The sequence below is a fragment of the Staurois parvus genome, unplaced genomic scaffold, assembly GCF_062004578.1.
Source record: "Staurois parvus isolate SC_StPar_1 unplaced genomic scaffold, SC_StPar_1.0 ptg001321l, whole genome shotgun sequence".
In the NCBI taxonomy this organism is placed as follows: domain Eukaryota; kingdom Metazoa; phylum Chordata; class Amphibia; order Anura; family Ranidae; genus Staurois; species Staurois parvus.
Window position 1 is genome coordinate 359,729 of NW_028319117.1, and position 19,089 is coordinate 378,817.

The 19,089-nt window shown below is 45.4% G+C and overlaps 1 protein-coding gene across 1 annotated transcript in view; it reads right to left on the minus strand.

Moving 5' to 3' along the window:
- SCNN1A (sodium channel epithelial 1 subunit alpha) overlaps nt 1–19,089 on the minus strand; it is a 153,057-nt gene that overhangs the window by 102,064 nt on the left and 31,904 nt on the right. Inside the window, exon 2 of the mRNA XM_089661183.1 lies at nt 279–587. Coding sequence (XP_089517309.1) covers nt 279–587 — 309 coding nt within the window. The remainder of the gene's footprint in view (nt 1–278; nt 588–19,089) is intronic.

Here is a 19,089-nt window from a genome sequence, read left to right on the forward strand (position 1 = left end):
TGGAGTCACTCGTTATGGTGACAACTGCCTAGGAGGAATTTTTGGAGAGGTTTCCTCAAATTTCTTCTGGCGTCTTCAGGAAAGGACGTTCTCCTCAACGGAAACCAGGCAGCAAACATTCCCAATCCTTAAAACCCTAATCACAACCCAAAATGTTTTGACTTTACTCAAAATGTAAGGCTTTAAATACACCTGGAATTTTCAAGGAGACCCCAGTGACATATTTGGCCTGGTAATGGACCAACAAATAAAAGGGTCAACTTCATCTCCAACCTCACCTGTAGGGGTTCAAGGTGCACACAGTCACAGCTGGGAACAGCAGTCTGTCTGAGTTGACGTTGACATTAATGCTCACCGGGTAACTAAAATATTGTCCAAAGAGCAGTCCGAACTGCCAGTACATCAGGCCAAAGGTGACCAGGAACAAGACGAGCCAAAAGGCGGTTTTCATGCGGTTGTTTCGTGAACATACCAGCCGGATGGCTCCATGAATGGTCGTGTTATTACAAAAGAACTCAAAGAGTTCCCGATAGGATGAATAGAACTCAATGAGACCTTCCTTCTCCGTCTTCTTTTCCTCGGCCATCCTGGAGACACAAAGACATATTTGCATGTTTATTTTCTTAAGGACTTTTGAAGGCAGAACCAATCTCTTTAAAAAATAATAATCCCCAATTTATAGATAGAATGGTAGCATGATACCATGCCAACAGAAACAGGAAAATGTTGAAGTGTTACATTTATGGTATTGCAAACTTATGGAGACTCAGGGGTCCCTTTGTAAAGCAGTATGGCCTTTACTGCAGTCAAACTACTACTTTGAAAGCGTACTTTGGGACCAGGGGTGGCCCCCGGGCAATAGGGGATCATGGGGCCCCGTGTCCTTGCCCACACTCAAAGCACACCCAAAAAAAGCCTATAAAAAAGGTACCAGGGGCATTTCATGGGGCCCCCTACTGACCTTGGGCCAAAGGGGAGTGCTCGAGTGCTCGAATGGTCAGTCCGCCCCTGTTTGGGACTCAAGGAATTTTTAAGAATAGAAGCTAACTAACCTATCGAAGTCATGTGACTGGCCTCTATTTCAGTCATGGCATTGGTGTTAATTTACTAAAACTGGAGATTGCAAAATCTGGTGCAGCTGTGCATGGGAGCCAATCAGCTTCTAACTCCAGCTTGTTCAAGCTTTGACAAAAAAAAACCTGGAAGCTGATTGGTTTCCATGCAGAGCTGCACTAGATTTTGCACTCTTCAGTTTCCAATCAACCCCATTGTTTGAAAAAATTGATGAAAAAAATGGAACACCCATGTGAAAGGACCCATACTCAGACGAAAAAGTTAACAACGAAAAACAAAACCTCAAAAAAATCAAAAACAGACCCCCCCCCCCAAAAAAAAAACCCCAAAAAACGGGCAGACTTGACAGACCACTCAGTCTTTTTCTGCATCCACTTTTCTATGTTTCTATGAATGGTTGGATTTGCATGTCATCCAGGACTCACTCTCTGAATTAAAAATAGATGAGAGATGATTGTTCTCATCCTCGTGAATTGCTTCTTGTTAAACCATCCCAACCTGTTTGGCAGAATGGACAAACCATTCCTTCCATTTTTCAAGCTCTGTACTTTTATTAGCAACATATATATTCAAACAGCAATTGGGAGATGGTAGAATGTTAGAGCAGCATTTCTCAGCCAGGGTGTCGGTGGGGTACCACGCTGAATCTCATATTTTTTCAGTGTCATTTCCATGGTGCAGATGGGTCAGCCGAGGACTCTGATGTAGGGGCTGGGGACTCTCATGTGAAAAGGGTGGAGTTGAGGACTCTGATGCAGAAGGAGGGGATGAGGATTCTGAATGAAAAGAGGGAGAATCAGGACTCTAATGTAAAGGGGGGGGGGCTGAGGACTCTGATGTAAATGTACAGACTAAGGACTGAAATGCGTGGGACCAAGGACTCTGATGTGGAAGGCGGGGGATTGAGGACACCGATGTGAAAGGGTTCGGACTGAAGACTCTGATGTGAAAAGGTTTGGACTGAGGACTCCGATGTAAAGGGTTTGGACCAGGGGCTGACTGACAACTCAAGGGGCCCCCGGGGCAATAGGGGATCATGGGGCCCCTGTGTCCTTGCCCAAACTCAAAAAAGCCTATGAAAAAGGTACCAGGGGCAACTCATGGGGCCCCCTACTGACTCCGGGCCCTCGGGCAGTGCCCGAGTTTCCAAATGGTCAGTCCACCCCTGGTCCAGGGTAAGTACATCTCCTCTACCCCCCTCCATCCTCTGCATTCTCCTGGAATCTCGGTCAGCTCTGTGTATTTCCTCCAGGAATCCAATGGGAGACTTCCTGGAATACAGACCACTCACTGCTGCTCTCCCTCCTTGTGCAGAGTGCCTGGTCTTGTCTCCGCCCCCTCCTGTGGTTTTCTGTAGTGGGTGGAGCCTGATGGGTCCCTCCCACAGCTCTGGTACCAGTACCCTGGGTAATATCTGGCTTTGTAAAGGCATTCAGTGTGAAGTGGATTCATCTTCTACTGAGAAAGGCATGTCAATGAAAGTTGATGTGGCCGGAGTTCAGCGTGAATGTCGATGAATCATCGCAGGGAGACATAAAATGATTCCTAATTAATGTGCGGCGGAAAGAATGCAAAGCTGATTATGAGGGTATTTATAGAGATAATAGCAGCTATTTAAGGTTCAGCCGTGATGCAGCTTGCAGGCAATATGTGGGTGTGTCGGTATAGAGACTGGTTTGTGTGTTGGAAAGGAAATGACTTGCGGATGAAAGAAGATATACCTAAAGTGGTTGTAAACCTCAGACATGAACTATGAACAAAGCACATCTCTCTATAGTGTGTATCTGTCTCAGTCCAGAGCACTAAGTGTCATTTCTGTCTGCTGCCTCCTTCCTCTGCTATCAGCATGTGTCACTTCTGAGGAACATTCCTGACACCAAGAGAAAAAAGGGTGACGGGAGGGCACAGCCTGTGATTGACAGCCTCAGCTCTGTTCCTGTGTGAGGGAGGGCTGTGTCCCTTCTCTCCAATCAGCTGTCAGAGCACTCCTCACTGAGTGTAACATCAGCTCCCTGCCCCCTGGTTTTCAGTGCTGTGAGATCCTGTGTAAATTCTGCACTTTGAATTTGAAGGGTAGAGGACAGACAGCTAGAGATAAAATGGTACAACTTGTGCAGGATGATTTGTTTCATCTCTGTGCATCATCTGAGGCCAGTCACTTCACTGGGTATTCCAGGTATAAATTTTTTCACATAGTTACATTGTATCAGCTTGGACCAACTATGTACAGTATATATCATACCTGTGGGATCTCTCTAGAACAGGGTTTCTCAGCCAGGGAACCAGGGAATCCTAGGGTTCCTCTAGAGGGTTATAGGGGTTCCTTGAGCAATGAGAAAGTTATGTCTCTCTGATAAGTTCCCACTGACACCATCTATCTTTTTAGCTATCTATAAGGAGCATTCTTACCACCAGGGGCGGACTGACCATTTGGAAACTCGGGCACTGCCTGAGAGCCCGGGGTCAGTAGGGGGCTCCATGAGATGCCCCTGGTACCTTTTTCAGAGGATTTTTTGAGTTTGGCAAGGACACAGGGGCCTCATGATCCTCTATTGCCCGGGAGCCCCATGAGTTGTCAGTCCGCCCCTGCTTCCCACAGACCACCAATGTAAGGGACATTCTTCCCACTGATCACCAATGTAAGGGACATTCTTCCCACTGATCACCAATGTAAGGGACATTCTTCCCACTGATCACCAATGTAAGGAGCATTCTTCCCACTGACCACCAATGTAAGGGACGTTCTTCCCACTGACCCCCCAATGTAAGGAGCATTCTTCCCACTGACAACCAATGTAAGGGACATTCTTCCCACTGACCACCAATGTAAGGGACATTCTTCCCACTGACCCCCCAATGTAAGGAGCATTCTTCCCACTGACCACCAATGTAAGGGACATTCTTCCCACTGATCCCCAATGTAAGGGACGTTCTTCCCACTGACCACCAATGTAAAGGACATTCTTCTCACTGACCACCAATGTAAGGGGCATTCTTCCCACTGATCACCAATGTAAGGGACATTCTTCCCACTGACCACCAATGTAAGGGACATTCTTCCCACTGACCACCAATGTAAGGGACATTCTTCCCACTGACCTCCAATGTAAGGGACGTTCTTCCCACTGATCACCAATGTAAGGGACGTTCTTCCCACTGACCTCCAATGTAAGGGACGTTCTTCCCACTGATCCCCAATGTAAGGAGCATTCTTCCCACTGATCACCAATGTAAGGAACATTCTTCCCACTGATCACCAATGTAAGGGACGTTCTTCCCACTGACCACCAATGTAAGGGACATTCTTCCCACTGATCCCCAATGTAAGGAGCATTCTTCCCACTGATCACCAATGTAAGGGACATTCTTCCCACTGATCACCAATGTAAGGACGTTCTTCCCACAGACCTCCAATGTAAGGGGCATTCTTCCCACTGACCACCAATGTAAGGGACGTTCTTCCCACAGACCTCCAATGGAAGGGGCATTCTTCCCACTGATCACCAATGTAAGGGACATTCTTCCCACTGACCACCAATGTAAGGGACATTCTTCCCACTGACCTCCAATGTAAGGGACATTCTTCCCACTGACCCCCAATGTAAGGGACATTCTTCCCACTGACCACCAATGTAAGGGACATTCTTCCCACTGACCACCAATGTAAGGGACATTCTTCCCACTGACCACCAACGTAAGGGACATTCTTCCCACTGACCACCAATGTAAGGGACATTCTTCCCACTGACCCCCAATGTAAGGGACATTCTTCCCACTGACCACCAATGTAAGGAGCATTCTTCCCACTGACCCCCAATGTAAGGGACATTCTTCCCACTGACCACCAATGTAAGGAGCATTCTTCCCACTAACCACCAATGTAAGGGACATTCTTCACACTGACCACCAATGTAAGGGACATTCTTCCCACTGACCACCAATGTAAGGAGCATTCTTCCCACTGACCCCCAATGTAAGGGACATTCTTCCCACTGACCACCAATGTAAGGAGCATTCTTCCCACTAACCACCAATGTAAGGGACATTCTTCCCACTAACCACCAATGTAAGGGACATTCTTCCCACTGACCACCAATGTAAGGGACATTCTTCCCACTGACCCCCAATGTAAGGGACATTCTTCCCACTGACCACCAATGTAAGGGACATTCTTCACACTGACCACCAATGTAAGGGACATTCTTCACACTGACCACCAATGTAAGGGACATTCTTCCCCCTGGCCATCACACTAATTGTAACATGAGTTGTAGATTTAGTCATTATAGCAGGTCCCCTGAGATCGGAAAGTTATTTTAAGGGTTCCTCTGCGATGAAGGTTGAGAGTCTGGTCTAGAAGCTGAAAATTATTGTAGTGGACGATGTTATGACGTTCGGGGCGGACTGACAACTCATGGGGCCCCCGGGTAATAAGGGATCATTGGGGCCCCTGTGTCCTTGCCCACACTCAAAAAAGCCTGTGAAAAAGGTACCAGGGGCATCTCACGGGGCCCCCTACTGACCCCGGGCCCTCGGGCAGTGCCCGAGTTTCCAAATGGTCAGTCCGCCCCTGATGGCGTTGTACATTGCTACCACAGTGATCTCTAGCTTCTGGGTCCCATGCTGAGCATCTGCCTTGCTGCATTCTGAACAGGTTGACCTCTGGGCACAGACACCATTCAAATATTGCTTTGCATTCTCTTAATGAATGCAAAGTGTTCTCTGATTGGATGAGGTGGAGAGGCGGTGTGATACCTAACCTTTCCGTAGGGATATCACACAACAAGCATATATGAGGAGTAACAGTTTAATTCTCGGAATGTGATGTAAAAAAAAAAAAAAAGTTTGCTGACTTCTACACTAGCAGTTGTCACCTTCAAAGTAGTCCCCTTGTGAAGCAACGCACTTTTCCAGATGACTGCGGCACTTCTTGGAATTCATTTTCCGGAGTGCTGCGCAGCATCTTTGTTGCGGCACGCTGGGTGTCCGGAATGTTGTCAAATCTGTGTCCTTTTAAGGCATTTTTAATTTTGGAAACAGCCACAAGTCAGGGGAATAAGGAGGTTGGTCAAGTTTTGGAATAGATTTCCAGGCCAGGAACCCTCCATACTCATGTGCATCATGTGCAGGAGCATTGTCGTGGTGATGAATCCACTTGTCAGGCCAGCGTTCCGGTCTTTTCCTCCGACCAGATTCCCGTAACTGAATTTCCGAGTAACAATGTTAGCAAGGAACATAGTTACATAGTTAGTCTGACTGAAAAAAGACAAAAGTCCATCCAGTTCATCCATTAAATTGTTGGTTGACTGCTGTACCATGTTCTATGAACTTGTAGTGAACTATCCCCTTTGGATAAAAAAAACACACCCGCATGGTTTTGAACTGAGAACAAGACATGCGTACTTCCTTCAGACGAGGTGAATTCTTTTTTTTTTCCCTTTGCATGCCCTGGTGTTTTGTTACCGGATCATACTGGAAACACCAAGTTTCATCACCAGTAGCATCCCTATCAAACATCTCCGCATTCTTTAAAAGATTGGATGCAATTCGAAGGTGAAGTTGTTTCTGATCTTCTGTCAAGATTTGAGGCGCCATCTTTGTGGAAATATTCCTCATTCCTGAATCCTCCATTTGAATCTGCCGCACAGTTTCCTTGTTCATCTTCAGTCCTTCTGCCATCATTCGCACACTAAATCTTCGATCTGAGCGTACAGGGGATTCGCACTCTGTCCACATTTGCATTCGTCTTTTATGTTTTTGGCTGCCCACTTCTTGTGTCAACATGGACACCTACCAACTCCTCCTTAAAGTGTTACTAAACCCGGGACCCTGCATTCACTATATCCGGTCTCCCCGGACCCTGCATTCACTATATCCGGTCTCCCCGGACCCTGCATTCACTATATCCGGTCTCCCCGGACCCTGCATTCACTATATCCGGTCTCCCCGGACCCCGCATTCACTATATCCGCTCTCCCCGAATCCTACATTTACTATATCCGCTCTCCCCGGACCCCGCATTCACTATATCCGCTCTCCCCGGACCCTGCATTCACTATATCCGCTCTCCCCGGACCCTGCATTCACTATATCCGGTCTCCCCGGACCCCGCATTCACTATATCCGCTCTCCCCGGACCCTGCATTCTGTATATCCGGTCTCCACGGACCCTGCATTCACTATATCTGGTCTCCCCGGACCCTGCATTCACTATATCCGCTCTCCCTGGACCCTGCATTCACTATATCCGCTATCCCTGGGCCCTGCATTCACTATATCCCCTCTCTCCGGACCCTGCATTCACTATATCCGCTCCCCCCGGACCCCGCATTCACTATATCCGCTCTCCCCGGACCCTGCATTCTGTATATCCGGTCTCCCCGGACCCTGCACCCACTATATCCGCTCTCCCCCCGGACCCTGCATTGACTATATCCTCTCTCCCCGGACCCTGCATTCACTATATCTGGTCTCCCCAGACCCTGCATTCACTATATCTGCTCTCCCTGGACCCTGCATTTACTATATCTTGTCTCCCACCATACACAGAACATGGAAATGCAATTATTTTAGTAAATATAAACTGCTAAATACCTTTTCTCATCAGCAGTATATAGCAGTCTTGTGACTTCTATCAGTGGCCAGCAGAACACTGGTTAAAGCTTGTAGGAGGAGTTTTGTTTCTGCTCTAGGAGGATGCAGAACCCCTGACCTCTGTCTGGACAGCGCTGATTGGCCCTGTGCTGATCACATGCATTCTCCCAAGAAAAAAAAACTCTCTAGCAATACACACCAAACTGGGCATGTGTAGAGTGACTCCACACGATATGTCTTATCAGGAGTTAAGGGGGGTAAAGCAGAAGAAGGGGAAGATCAGAGAAGACATGATCAAACAGTGCTTTTACACAATGTATAGGATTAACCCGTGTATCCACAGTGAGTATAACAAGCATGCTTTACTGCATCTACAGACTGATTGTACTGTTGGGGGTTTAGTAACACTTTAAGCCGCCTATGCCATTCAAAAACCACTTGATTTCTTTATTAAGGAATGTTCACCACAAGCCTCCTGTAACAGAGCTAAACATTCACTCACACGTTTTCCAATTTTCAAGTAAAATTTTACGTGATCCGCTGCTCTAAAATTCTCCGTCACTCCTTTTCCACCAACAGTGCAAACCACACACGTGTTATATCTTCTACTACTCCCTAAAGACTGAGTCCACTGGGCTGAGACCCAGGAGAGTGCAAGTGAGAACATGTCAGAACACACTTCAGTGATTTGTTGATCCACGGAATATCCGATTGCCGAATATTTTTCCCCTGCAGGAGCAAATTGGATCGTGCTTTGCTGGGTTTTTTTGCCTTCCTCTGGATCAACTGTGGAGTAGGATTAGAACTTTTTTTTTTAATGGTTGAACTGGGTGGACTTCTGTCTTTTTTCAGCCAGACTAACTATGTAACTATGTGACTCACCACTATAGTACTTCACCGCGGGCATTATGGAAGTTAAAACTGTCACACCTCATAAAATGAACTAGGGTTGAACAGAGAAAAGGCAAAGATTTCCAGAAAACAGCAAAAGCACAAGTAGCAAAACAAGTGTGGTGTCCATATAGTTACATAGTTAGTCTGGCTAAGACAAAAGTCCATCCAGTTCAACCATTCAAAAAAAAAAGATAATCCTACACCCACAGTTGATCCAGAGGAAGGCAAAAAATCCCAGCAAAGCATGATCCAACTTGCTCCTGCAGGGAAAAAAATTCCTTCCTGATCCCCCGAGAGGCAATCGGATATTCCCTGGATCAACTTTCCCTATAAATGTTATATCCAGTTATATTCTCTGTATCCAAGAAAGAATCCAGGACTTTCCTACAGCAATCCACTGAGCTGGCCCCAACCAACTCTTGAGGGAGTCTATTCCACATTCTCACAGCTCTTACTGTGAAGAAACCTTTCCGTGGTTGGAGATTAAATTTATTTTTCTCCATCACCCCAATTCTTGATTTTTGCAACTTTGTTCTTTTGCTTTTAACATTAGCTTCATTCTACAACAAGATTTATTCTAATGCACGGGTGCTCAACCTGTGGCCCGCGGGCCACACGTGGCCCTCAGAGCTCTTTGATGTGCCCCTTTCAGAATGCGCACCGCACCTACAAGGTATAAAAGAAGTCTATGGCGAAACTTACAGGAAAGCTGCAGGCACGCGGCGCTGCACCCGCAGTGCCAGGAAACCGCAGCTCATCAGTGTGAAAGCGCCTTATTGGAGGCTCAGGACAGTAAGAGCTTTTTTATATTTGTGTATTGGGGGGCTGTAAAACCCCATAGTTATGACGTGTTTTCACCACACACCCCCAACCACTGGTGTAGCGCCAGTGGTCGCAATGGTGGCCCCATTCCTTGCTCCAGGTGGCCCTTGCAGCCTCCCTGTAACATTCTGTTTTACTCTTGGGCAAAAAGGTCAGTAGGGGCGGTGTAACCAGAAACCGATCCTCTCTGTTTTCCTCCTGCAACTGCTGAAAGCCGACTTCTCCTCCCCTCCCTCTGACCGGCATTCAGCAGGTGCAGGAGGTACAGTGGGGCAAAAAAGTATTTAGTCGGCCACCAATTGTACAAGTTCTCCCACTTACAAAGATGAGAGAGGCCTGTAATTGGCATCATAGGGAGACCTCAACTATGAGAGACAAAATGAGAAAACAAATCCAGACAATCACATTGGCTGATCTGGAAAGAATTTATTTGCAAATTATGGTGGAAAATAAGTATTTGGTCAATATGAAAAGTTCATCTCAATACTTTGTTATATATCTGTATATATATACTGTTGCTGGTATGTTGGCCCATCCTCCATGCATCCTCCATGCAGATCTCCTCCAGAGCAGTGATGTTTTGGGGCTGTCGCTGGGCAACATGGACTTTCAACTCCCTGCAAAGGTTTTCTATGGGGTTGAGATCTGGAGACTGGCTAGGCCACTCCAGGACCTTGAAATGCTTCTTACGAAGCCACTCCTTCGTTGTTTGGGATCATTGTCATGTTGGAAGACCCAGCCACGTTTCATCTTCAATGCCCTTGCTGATGGAAGGAGGTTTGCACTCAAAATCTCATGATACATGGCCCCATTCATTCTGTCCTGTACATGGATCAGTCGTCCTGGTCTCTTTGCGGAGAAACAGCCCCAAAGCATGATGTTGCCACCCCCATGCTTCACAGTAGGTATGGTGTTCTTTGGATGCAACTCAGCATTCTCTCTCCTCCAAACACGACGAGTTGTGTTTCTACCAAACAGTTCTATTTTGGTTTCATCTGACCATATGACATTCTCCCAATCCTCTTCTGGATCATCCAAATGCTCTCTAGCAAACCTCAGATGGGCCCGGACATGTACTGGCTTAAGCAGGGGGACACGTCTGGCACTGCAGGATCTGAGTCCCTGGCAGTGTAGTGTGTTACTGATGGTAGCCTTTGTTACGTTGGTCCCAGCTCTCTGCAGGCCATTCACTAGTTCGCCCCGTGTGGTCCTGGGATTTTTGCTCACCGTTCTTGTGATCATTTTGACCCCACGGGGTGAGATCTTGCGTGGAGCCCCAGATCGAGGGAGATTATCAGTGGTCTTGTATGTCTTCCATTTTCTAATTATTGCTCCCACAGTTGATTTGTTCACACCAAGCTGCTTGCCTATTGCAGATTCAGTCTTCCCAGCCTGGTGCAGGTCTACAATTTTGTTTCTGGTGTCCTTCGACAGCTCTTTGGTCTTCACCATAGTGGAGTTTGGAGTGTGACTGTTTGAGGTTGTGGACAGGTGTCTTTTATACTGATAACAAGTTCAAACAGATGCCATTGATACAGGTAATGAGTGCAGGACAGAGGAGCCTCTTAAAGAAGAAGGTACAGGTCTGTGAGAGCCAGAAATCTTGCTTGTTTGTAGGTGACCAAATACTTATTTTCCACCATAATTTGCAAATAATTTCTTTCCAGATCAGCCAATGTGATTGTCTGGATTTGTTTTCTCATTTTGTCTCTCATAGTTGAGGTCTACCTATGATGCCAATTACAGGCCTCTCTCATCTTTGTAAGTGGGAGAACTTGCACAATTGGTGGCTGACTAAATACTTTTTTGCCCCACTGTATATGTTCATTTTGCTATTCAAAATAAAAATCAAAATTCTGAACCATTTAATTTCATTATGGCCAGTGACCGGCTACCAAGTAACTTAAGTGGCCCTCGCTCTTCAGAAGGTTGAGCACCCCAGCCCTAATAGATTATCCTTCCTGTAGGACCCATTCTCATCACCACTTACACCTACCTATCTCCAAACCATTTTCCCATTCCCATTATTTGCTCATAAACAGGAATTGGACAAACTACACAAGTGATTGCAGGCAAGAAAGAAAAGATGTCATGAGATTGTTTAGATCATGAATGGAATGCTGTATATGTATGGAAGAAAACATTCTGTCTTTTCAGTCTTCCTACACGTGTTAAAAAATGTGTCAGGTATTCTGACATTGAAGGTGAAATCTGATGACACATTAGCTGTTACAGCAACAGATTCTTCCCCTGATATGGGAGGTTGATTGGTTGTTCAATCTTCTTTCAACTTGGAGGCGTGCAAAACAAACAAGGAGAAGAAAAAGAAAATAACTACTTCAAAAAACAAGATATGGAGGAAAAAATATAAATGGAAACAACTGTTATTCCCTCAAGGATCAACCACGGAAACAAGATTATGTGCCGAATTTGTCCTAGAGAGATTTATCAAGTTACGAGAAATCTCTTCTTTCTAGAGCAGCCATTCTCAGCTTTATGAGCATGGAGGAACCCTTGAAATAACTTTCCGGTCTCAGAGAATCCCTGCTAAAAATGCCTATATCTACAACTCATGATATAGTAGCGTGATGGTCAGTGGGAAGAATGCTCCTCACACTTGTGGCCAATGGGAAGAATGCTCCTCAAACTTGTGGCCAATGGGAAGAATGCTCCTCACATCTGTGGTCATTGGGAAGAATGCTCCTCACACTTGTGGCCAATGAGAAGAATGCTCCTCACACCTGTGGTCATTGGGAAGAATGCTCCTCACACTTGTGGCCAATGGGAAGAATGCTCCTTCCACCTGTGGTCATTGGGAAGAATGCTCCTCACACTTGTGGCCAATGGGAAGAATGCTCCACACACTTGTGGTCATTGGGAAGAATGCTCCTAACACTTATGGTCATTGGGAAGAAGGCTCCATACACTTGTGACCAATGGGAAGAATGCTCCTTACACCTGTGGTCATTGGGAAGAATGTTCCTCACACTTGTGGCCAATGGGAAGAATGCTCCACACACTTGTGGTCATTGGGAAGAATGCTCCTCACACTTGTGGTCACTGGGAAGAATGCTCCTCACACTTGTGGTCAATGGGAAGAATTTCACCTTATAGATAGCTAAAAAGATCAATGGTGTCAGTTGTTACTCATCAGAGAGGCAGAAATTTCTCATTGCTCAAGGAACCCATACCAACCTCTGCAGGAGCCCTGGTTGAGAAAGATTATTCTAGAGGTTCCAGCAGACATTTCAACTTGTTTGACACAATTCTAGACATAAATAAATTTGTCCAGACCATTATTCCTAAGAAGCATTATTTTGGTTATGATGGTGTTGTAGGTGAGAGTGATCTTTGTACTTCCAGCAAGAAGGTCCCTGCTGTCCAGATGGACTTCCAGGACTGGTGTGGTGTGCGTGACCTTGAAGACCTTGCCTCTGAGTCTGATTTTAAGTCAGGTGAATTTACTACTTCTAAAACCAATACTGTATACCCTTTAGGTTGAGATCTGGCTTTTACCCTGTTCATTCCAGGGGAAAGGTAATGGATCAACATCAGAGGCTGGTTGAACAGGATCTCACATGTCTGGCCTCTAAGGTACTTGCTCCAGGTTTTGTGATCAGGGGTAATTTAACCCCTGAGGAATGAACAGCACTGAAAACTCTTTGTGCTGATTCTATTATCATGATTAGAAACTTGGACAAAGATGGGTTAGTTGTTGTTTTAGATGCAGAAATGTATAAATGAGAGGTGATATGCCAATGGTCTGGTGGAGACACTTATGTTAGGTTTAAGGGCCACCCTACTGATGCATTCAAAAGAGACTTGCAGTGTCTTATCGATAAATGACCAAGGAGTAGTGTTTTCACAAAGAAAGAGGGGGGTATGTTTGTACATATTCCCCATAGTATGCTTGTGTTTCACCACCTCCTACAAACTCATAAGGGTCTTGATCCTTTATATGAGAGACCAATTGTTGCAGTCATAGGTCCCTCAGTGAAAGACTCGGTCAATGGGCTGATTATCAACTCCAGCCCTTGGTCACCAGTGTACCTGGATATCTGAGAGACATCAAACAGATACTTAGGTTGAGAGGGTTTCCCTGAAGTGGAGAGTATGTGTGAGTTACAGGGGGCCAGGACAAAGGGTGGGCAGGAAGGACAGCCGCCCAGGGCTAGTGGTAGGGAGGGCACCTCTTCACCACACACAATCCCCAGATCAGTGGCTAGAAACCAGCAGGGCACAGATTCAAGTCTACTCTGACAGCTACTGATGCCACACATGGTTCAACCACCCACTATGCATATGCAACTCCCTTCTATTTGCTAGAAAGCAAGCAATTGGCCAAACTTGTGGTGTACACTCCAGGGCACCCATGGCCAGCCAGCACAAAGGGGGCTGAGAATGGGCAGAGGGTGGTACACCTATTCTACTGCATGTATTAGGAACAGGGAGGGGGGTGCAGTTCCACATCCTTGGGCGCTGTTTCCAATGTACACTTAACACTTTATTAGGTACTCCTGTTCAATTGCTTGGTGACACAAATTGCTAATCAGCCAATCACATGGCAGCAATCCAATGCATTTAGGCATCTAGATGTGGTGAAGACAACTTTCTGAAGATCAAACCAGGCATCAGAATGGGGAAAAAAGGGGATTTACATGACTTTGAACGTGGCATGGTTGTTGGCACCAGATGGGCTGGTGTAGATATTTAAAAAACTGCTGAACTACTGGGATTTTCACGCACAACTATTTGTAGGGTTTACAGAGAATGGTCCGAAAAAGAGAAAATATCTAGTGAGTGGCAGTTGTGTGGACGAAAATGCCTTGTTGATGTCAAAGGTCAGAGGAGAATGAGCAGATTGGTTCCAGATGATAGAAAGGCAACAGTAACTCAAATACAGTAACCACTTGTTACAACCAAAGTACATCAATGATCTGCTGTTGATTGTTTCCAAGAATATTGGCAGTTGGCTGGTTGGCGTACATGAATAACGATATGGTAAATCTGAGGTTCACTGGCCATATGGAGGGCCTGTCTACGTCATTTTTGGACGCAACAAACCATATGGCATTCTACAAGGGTAGGACAATATGGACAATATGCTTTTAGTTTTTTTTGGCATCAAAAGCTTTAGGAGGCAGCTATCAAAGCCAAACTACAATTCAATATCCTCATCCTTTATGATACCAATGTCAAAATGCTCACCTTGCCATATGATAGCCCTGTTTAGAAGCAAAAGTACATAGCAACGACCATTGGCTGAGAGAGCCTAGCTTCTCAATTAACCTTGATAGTCATTGCACCAGGTTGGATTACAAAGTGGATGAATGCCCACAGTCCTGTGTTGACTATTCCCACAGTGAAGCAATACGGATATTGACAAATAGATTATGTGTGCTGTTCACTTTTCCTCATTGTATCACCTTGCATTCATTCATGGTCACAAACGATATTCATTGTGTACTACATTTGTATATTGTTTAATTCTATCTCTAGTTTTGGATAGAGTCGGGAAGGGTTAGCCCCTTTATCAAAATTTTATTTCTGTATCACTATTGGGGAAATTCACCCCTCTATTTGTACTGCTAAATTGATGCTGACAGAGAAAGTGATAAAACATGAACAAACTTTTAGAGTTCTTTCCTAGAACAAGAGTTGAGGGGAAATCTTCCAATGGGAACACCCATTGTGGGGACAACTATCTAAGAGGGGAATCCCTCCAACTTCGCAGATCCAAATCTGCTATTATTCTGTCACCACTCAAGATAAGCCGATAAATATTCAAAGTTTCCAAAAAACATTCCAATTATATAATTTTCTAGTCTAAACAAATTGCGTAAATGTGGCAAATGGATTGGTGTTCATACAGTTATTTCTAGTGGTAACCCTCATAGATGCCTTCTTCAGCACAGTTCATGCAGTCAGTTCATCCAACATATAAAAGTAGATGATTATTATTATTATACAGGATTTATATAGCGCCAACAGTTTGCTCAGTGTTTTATAATATAAAGGGAGACAGTACAATTAGAAAACATTTCAGTATAGAAGGAATAGGAGGGCCCGGCTCATGGAGCTTGCAATCTAAAGGAAGGGGCGATGGTACAAAAGGTGATAGCTGCAGGGGATGATCTGATGGAGGTGGCTCAAGTACAGTTCTTAGATGGAGGTGGGGTAGGCTTCCCTGAATAAGTGAGTTTTCAAAGATCGCCTAAAAGCAGACAGGGTGGGTGTTGACTGGACATACTGGGGTTTGGGAGTTCCAGAGGATAGGAGAGGCTCTGGAGAAGTCCTGGAGGTGAGTGTGGGAGGAGGCGATGAGGGTGCTAGACAGCAAGATGTGTTGGGAGGAGCGCAGCGGACGATCCTGCAGATGAGGTTGGTGATGTAGCTAGGGGCAGTGTTGTGGATGGCTTTGTATGTTGTGCTTAGTATTTTGAATTTTTTTCAATTGGGTTAGTGCAGTGGTGGGCAACCTTTTTTTTCAACTGAGCCAAATCTCGGCAAAACCACGATTGAAATTTATTTTGAGAGCCACATTTTTAAAACTGAAAATACATCCCCCATATAGTAATTCATCCCCCATAGTAATTCATCCCCCATAGTAATTCATCCCCCATATAGTAATTCATCCCCCATAGTAATTCATCCCCCATATAGTAATTCATCCCCCATAGTAATTCATCCCCCATATAGTAATTCATCCCCCATATAGTAATCCATCCCCCATAGTAATTCATCCCCCATAGTAATTCACCCCCCCTATAGTAATTCATCCCCCCTATAGTAATTCATCCCCCCTATAGTAATTCATCCCCCATAGTAATTCATCCCCCATATAGTAATTCATCCCCCATAGTAATTCATCCCCCATATAGTAATTCATCCCCCATAGTAATTCATCCCCCATATTCATCCCCCATATAGTAATTCATCCCCCATAGTAATTCATCCCCCCTATAGTAATTCATCCCCCATATAGTAATTCATCCCCCATATAGTAATTCATCCCCCATAGTAATTCATCCCCCCTATAGTAATTCATCCCCCATATAGTAATTCATCCCCCATATAGTAATTCATCCCCCATAGTAATTCATCCCCCCTATAGTAATTCATCCCCCATATAGTAATTCATCCCCCATATAGTAATTCATCACCCATATAGTAATTCATCCCCCATAGTAATTCATCCCCCATAGTAATTCATCCCCCATATAGTAATTCATCCCCCCTATAGTAATTCATTCCCCATATTGTGTCAATTCACTTACCTTTGCTCCGCGCGTTCCTCTCGCCATGTTCCCGCGCCGTTCCGGTCTTCAGGGCAGACTGTGAGAGGAGAGGAGTTCATCACGCTGCCCCGCCTACATCCTGACAGCCAATGTTTGCCACGCTCCGCGGGCCGGATTAAAAGGTCCGCCGGGCCGTAGTTTGCCCATTGCTGGGCTAGCTGCAGAGTCCTGACTTTTGGGGCGGCCACCCGAGAGGAGGGAGGGGAGCGGGCGCCCGGCACACAGAAGCAGCCGCATTAAACTGTGTAAAGAGCCGCATGTGGCTCGCGAGCCACGGCTTGCCGACCACTGGGTTAGTGGAAGTAGATCATGAGACTCGGGTCATAAGAAGGTTCAAATGCCTAATTAATGTGTAAAATGCAACCTGAAGAAACAAGAGGTTTAAATAAAAGATTCTCAAGCCTTGGGATATCTTAAAAAAAAAACGGATAAAATGTAACTTGATAAAAATATAGCGCCCTCCTAGAGTAAAGTACTGCTGCTAGGTGAATTTAATTTGGCTCCCCTGTAATCAGAGGAGCAGGGATTGATTGGATTGGTTTGCTTTGCAGGGAGAAGAAACAGCCAGATATCTGATCTGTGTAAGGAGCCCTGTGGGTTTGTAAACAGGACTCTGTGCTCTGATTGGCTGCAGCCAATCAGCAGGTCTCAGCTATAAATCACTGGCTGGGACCTGCTGACAAAATCTCAGTGTAGCCAATAACAAGACAGGTTAGCGGAGGCAGGTGCATACGTGGCCCTAACCCAGAACAGGCTGGGTGACATACGTGTATATCATCCAGCCTGCCTGGGCCTGTAAACGTACTGTAGGCAGGTGGAAACTGCTTAATATAGAGAAAACAAACAGAGGGCGCACCGGCCTAGTGCATTGCCGTAAAAAACATTTATTGAAAAAATAAAAATAGGTATCGTACTCACAAATGACATAAATGTCAAAGGCACATCATAAAGAACATCACTGTCCAATCCACACTATGTGGCCATCCGCAATGGGAACCCTGGACTTTCAACAGGCCAATGTGTTTCGAGGACTTGCCTCTTCCTCAGAGCCTCAGGTTGGCTCTGTGGAAGAGGCAAGTCCTCAAAACATGTTAGCCTGTTGGAAGTCCAGGGTTCCCATTGCGGATGGCCACATAGTGTGGATTGGACAGTGATGTTCTTTATGATGTGCCTTTGACATTTATGTCTCTTGTGAGTACGATACCTATTTTTATTTTTTCAATAAATGTCCATTGTGGATGGACATGTAGTGTGGATTGGACAGTGGCGTTTGACATTTATGTCATTTGTGAGTACGATGCCTATTTTTAGTTCTTCAATAAATGTTTTTTATAGTAATGCACTAGGCCGGTGTGCCCTCTGTTTGTTTTCTCTATATCCAGTGCATTTGGACTACCCCGGTCCGTTGAGGGAACATTCCAGGACATCCGAGATGTAGCCATAGCTCATGCTGAGTCCATCCCCAAGCGCAGTAGTATTCGGGTTTGCTGTATTCGTGGAAACTGCTTAATAGAAGTACCTCAAAATGTGTTTGTAACGGAAACGACCCTAACTGCACTTGGGTACTTCCATTAGAATACCGCTTCCCTGTCTGAACACCGACAACAGACATCACAGCTGACCATACAAGACTAGAGGACACCAATCCTGAAGTAATCCAGAAAGTAAACTAGTTCATTTCAACATAGATACAGTACAAGATATATAAACTCAAGGGACAATCCCCCCTCCCTGCATGACACAGGGAAGGGCAATGTACATTTAGTAACAAAAGACTCACAGGTATTCAAACTTCACACCAGCAGACAGTCCCATCAGGAGGGAGAGCTGCTGGAGACACCCCCCCCCCCACTAAGCTAATACACATAAACACATACATCCCATAATAGTTTGCTCCCAAGCAAGACACACAATAGAACAATGGGATGCAACCACATGGCATTAAACAATCAACAACCCCCACCCCAATATTAGGACAGATCACCCTGTACCTCTAACAGGCACAGGGTGACTTACACATAAGAGGGATATGGGGAGCTGAGACAGGGGTCTCCTCACCTCTCCAAAGTGAGCTGTGTTCCATGGGCCCCCATCCAAAGTGACTCCCGTCACAGTGTTTAGATTTGATTTTCAGGTACCCCAAAGTCTATGGAGTGGATGTACTAAAAGCAAATAGATTGTGCATTGTGCAAGTGCAGTTGCTCCAGAGCTTAGTAAATGAGGCGAAGCTTCACTTTGCAAAGAATACCCAATCCCTTGCAAGGAAAACTTTTAAAAAAGCATTTTTGCTTGCACGTGATTGGACGATGGAAGTCAGCAGAGCTTCCCCTCATTTACTAAGCTCTGGAGCAACTGCACTTGCAAAGTGTACAGTCTATTTCCCTTTAGTAAATCGACCCCTATATGT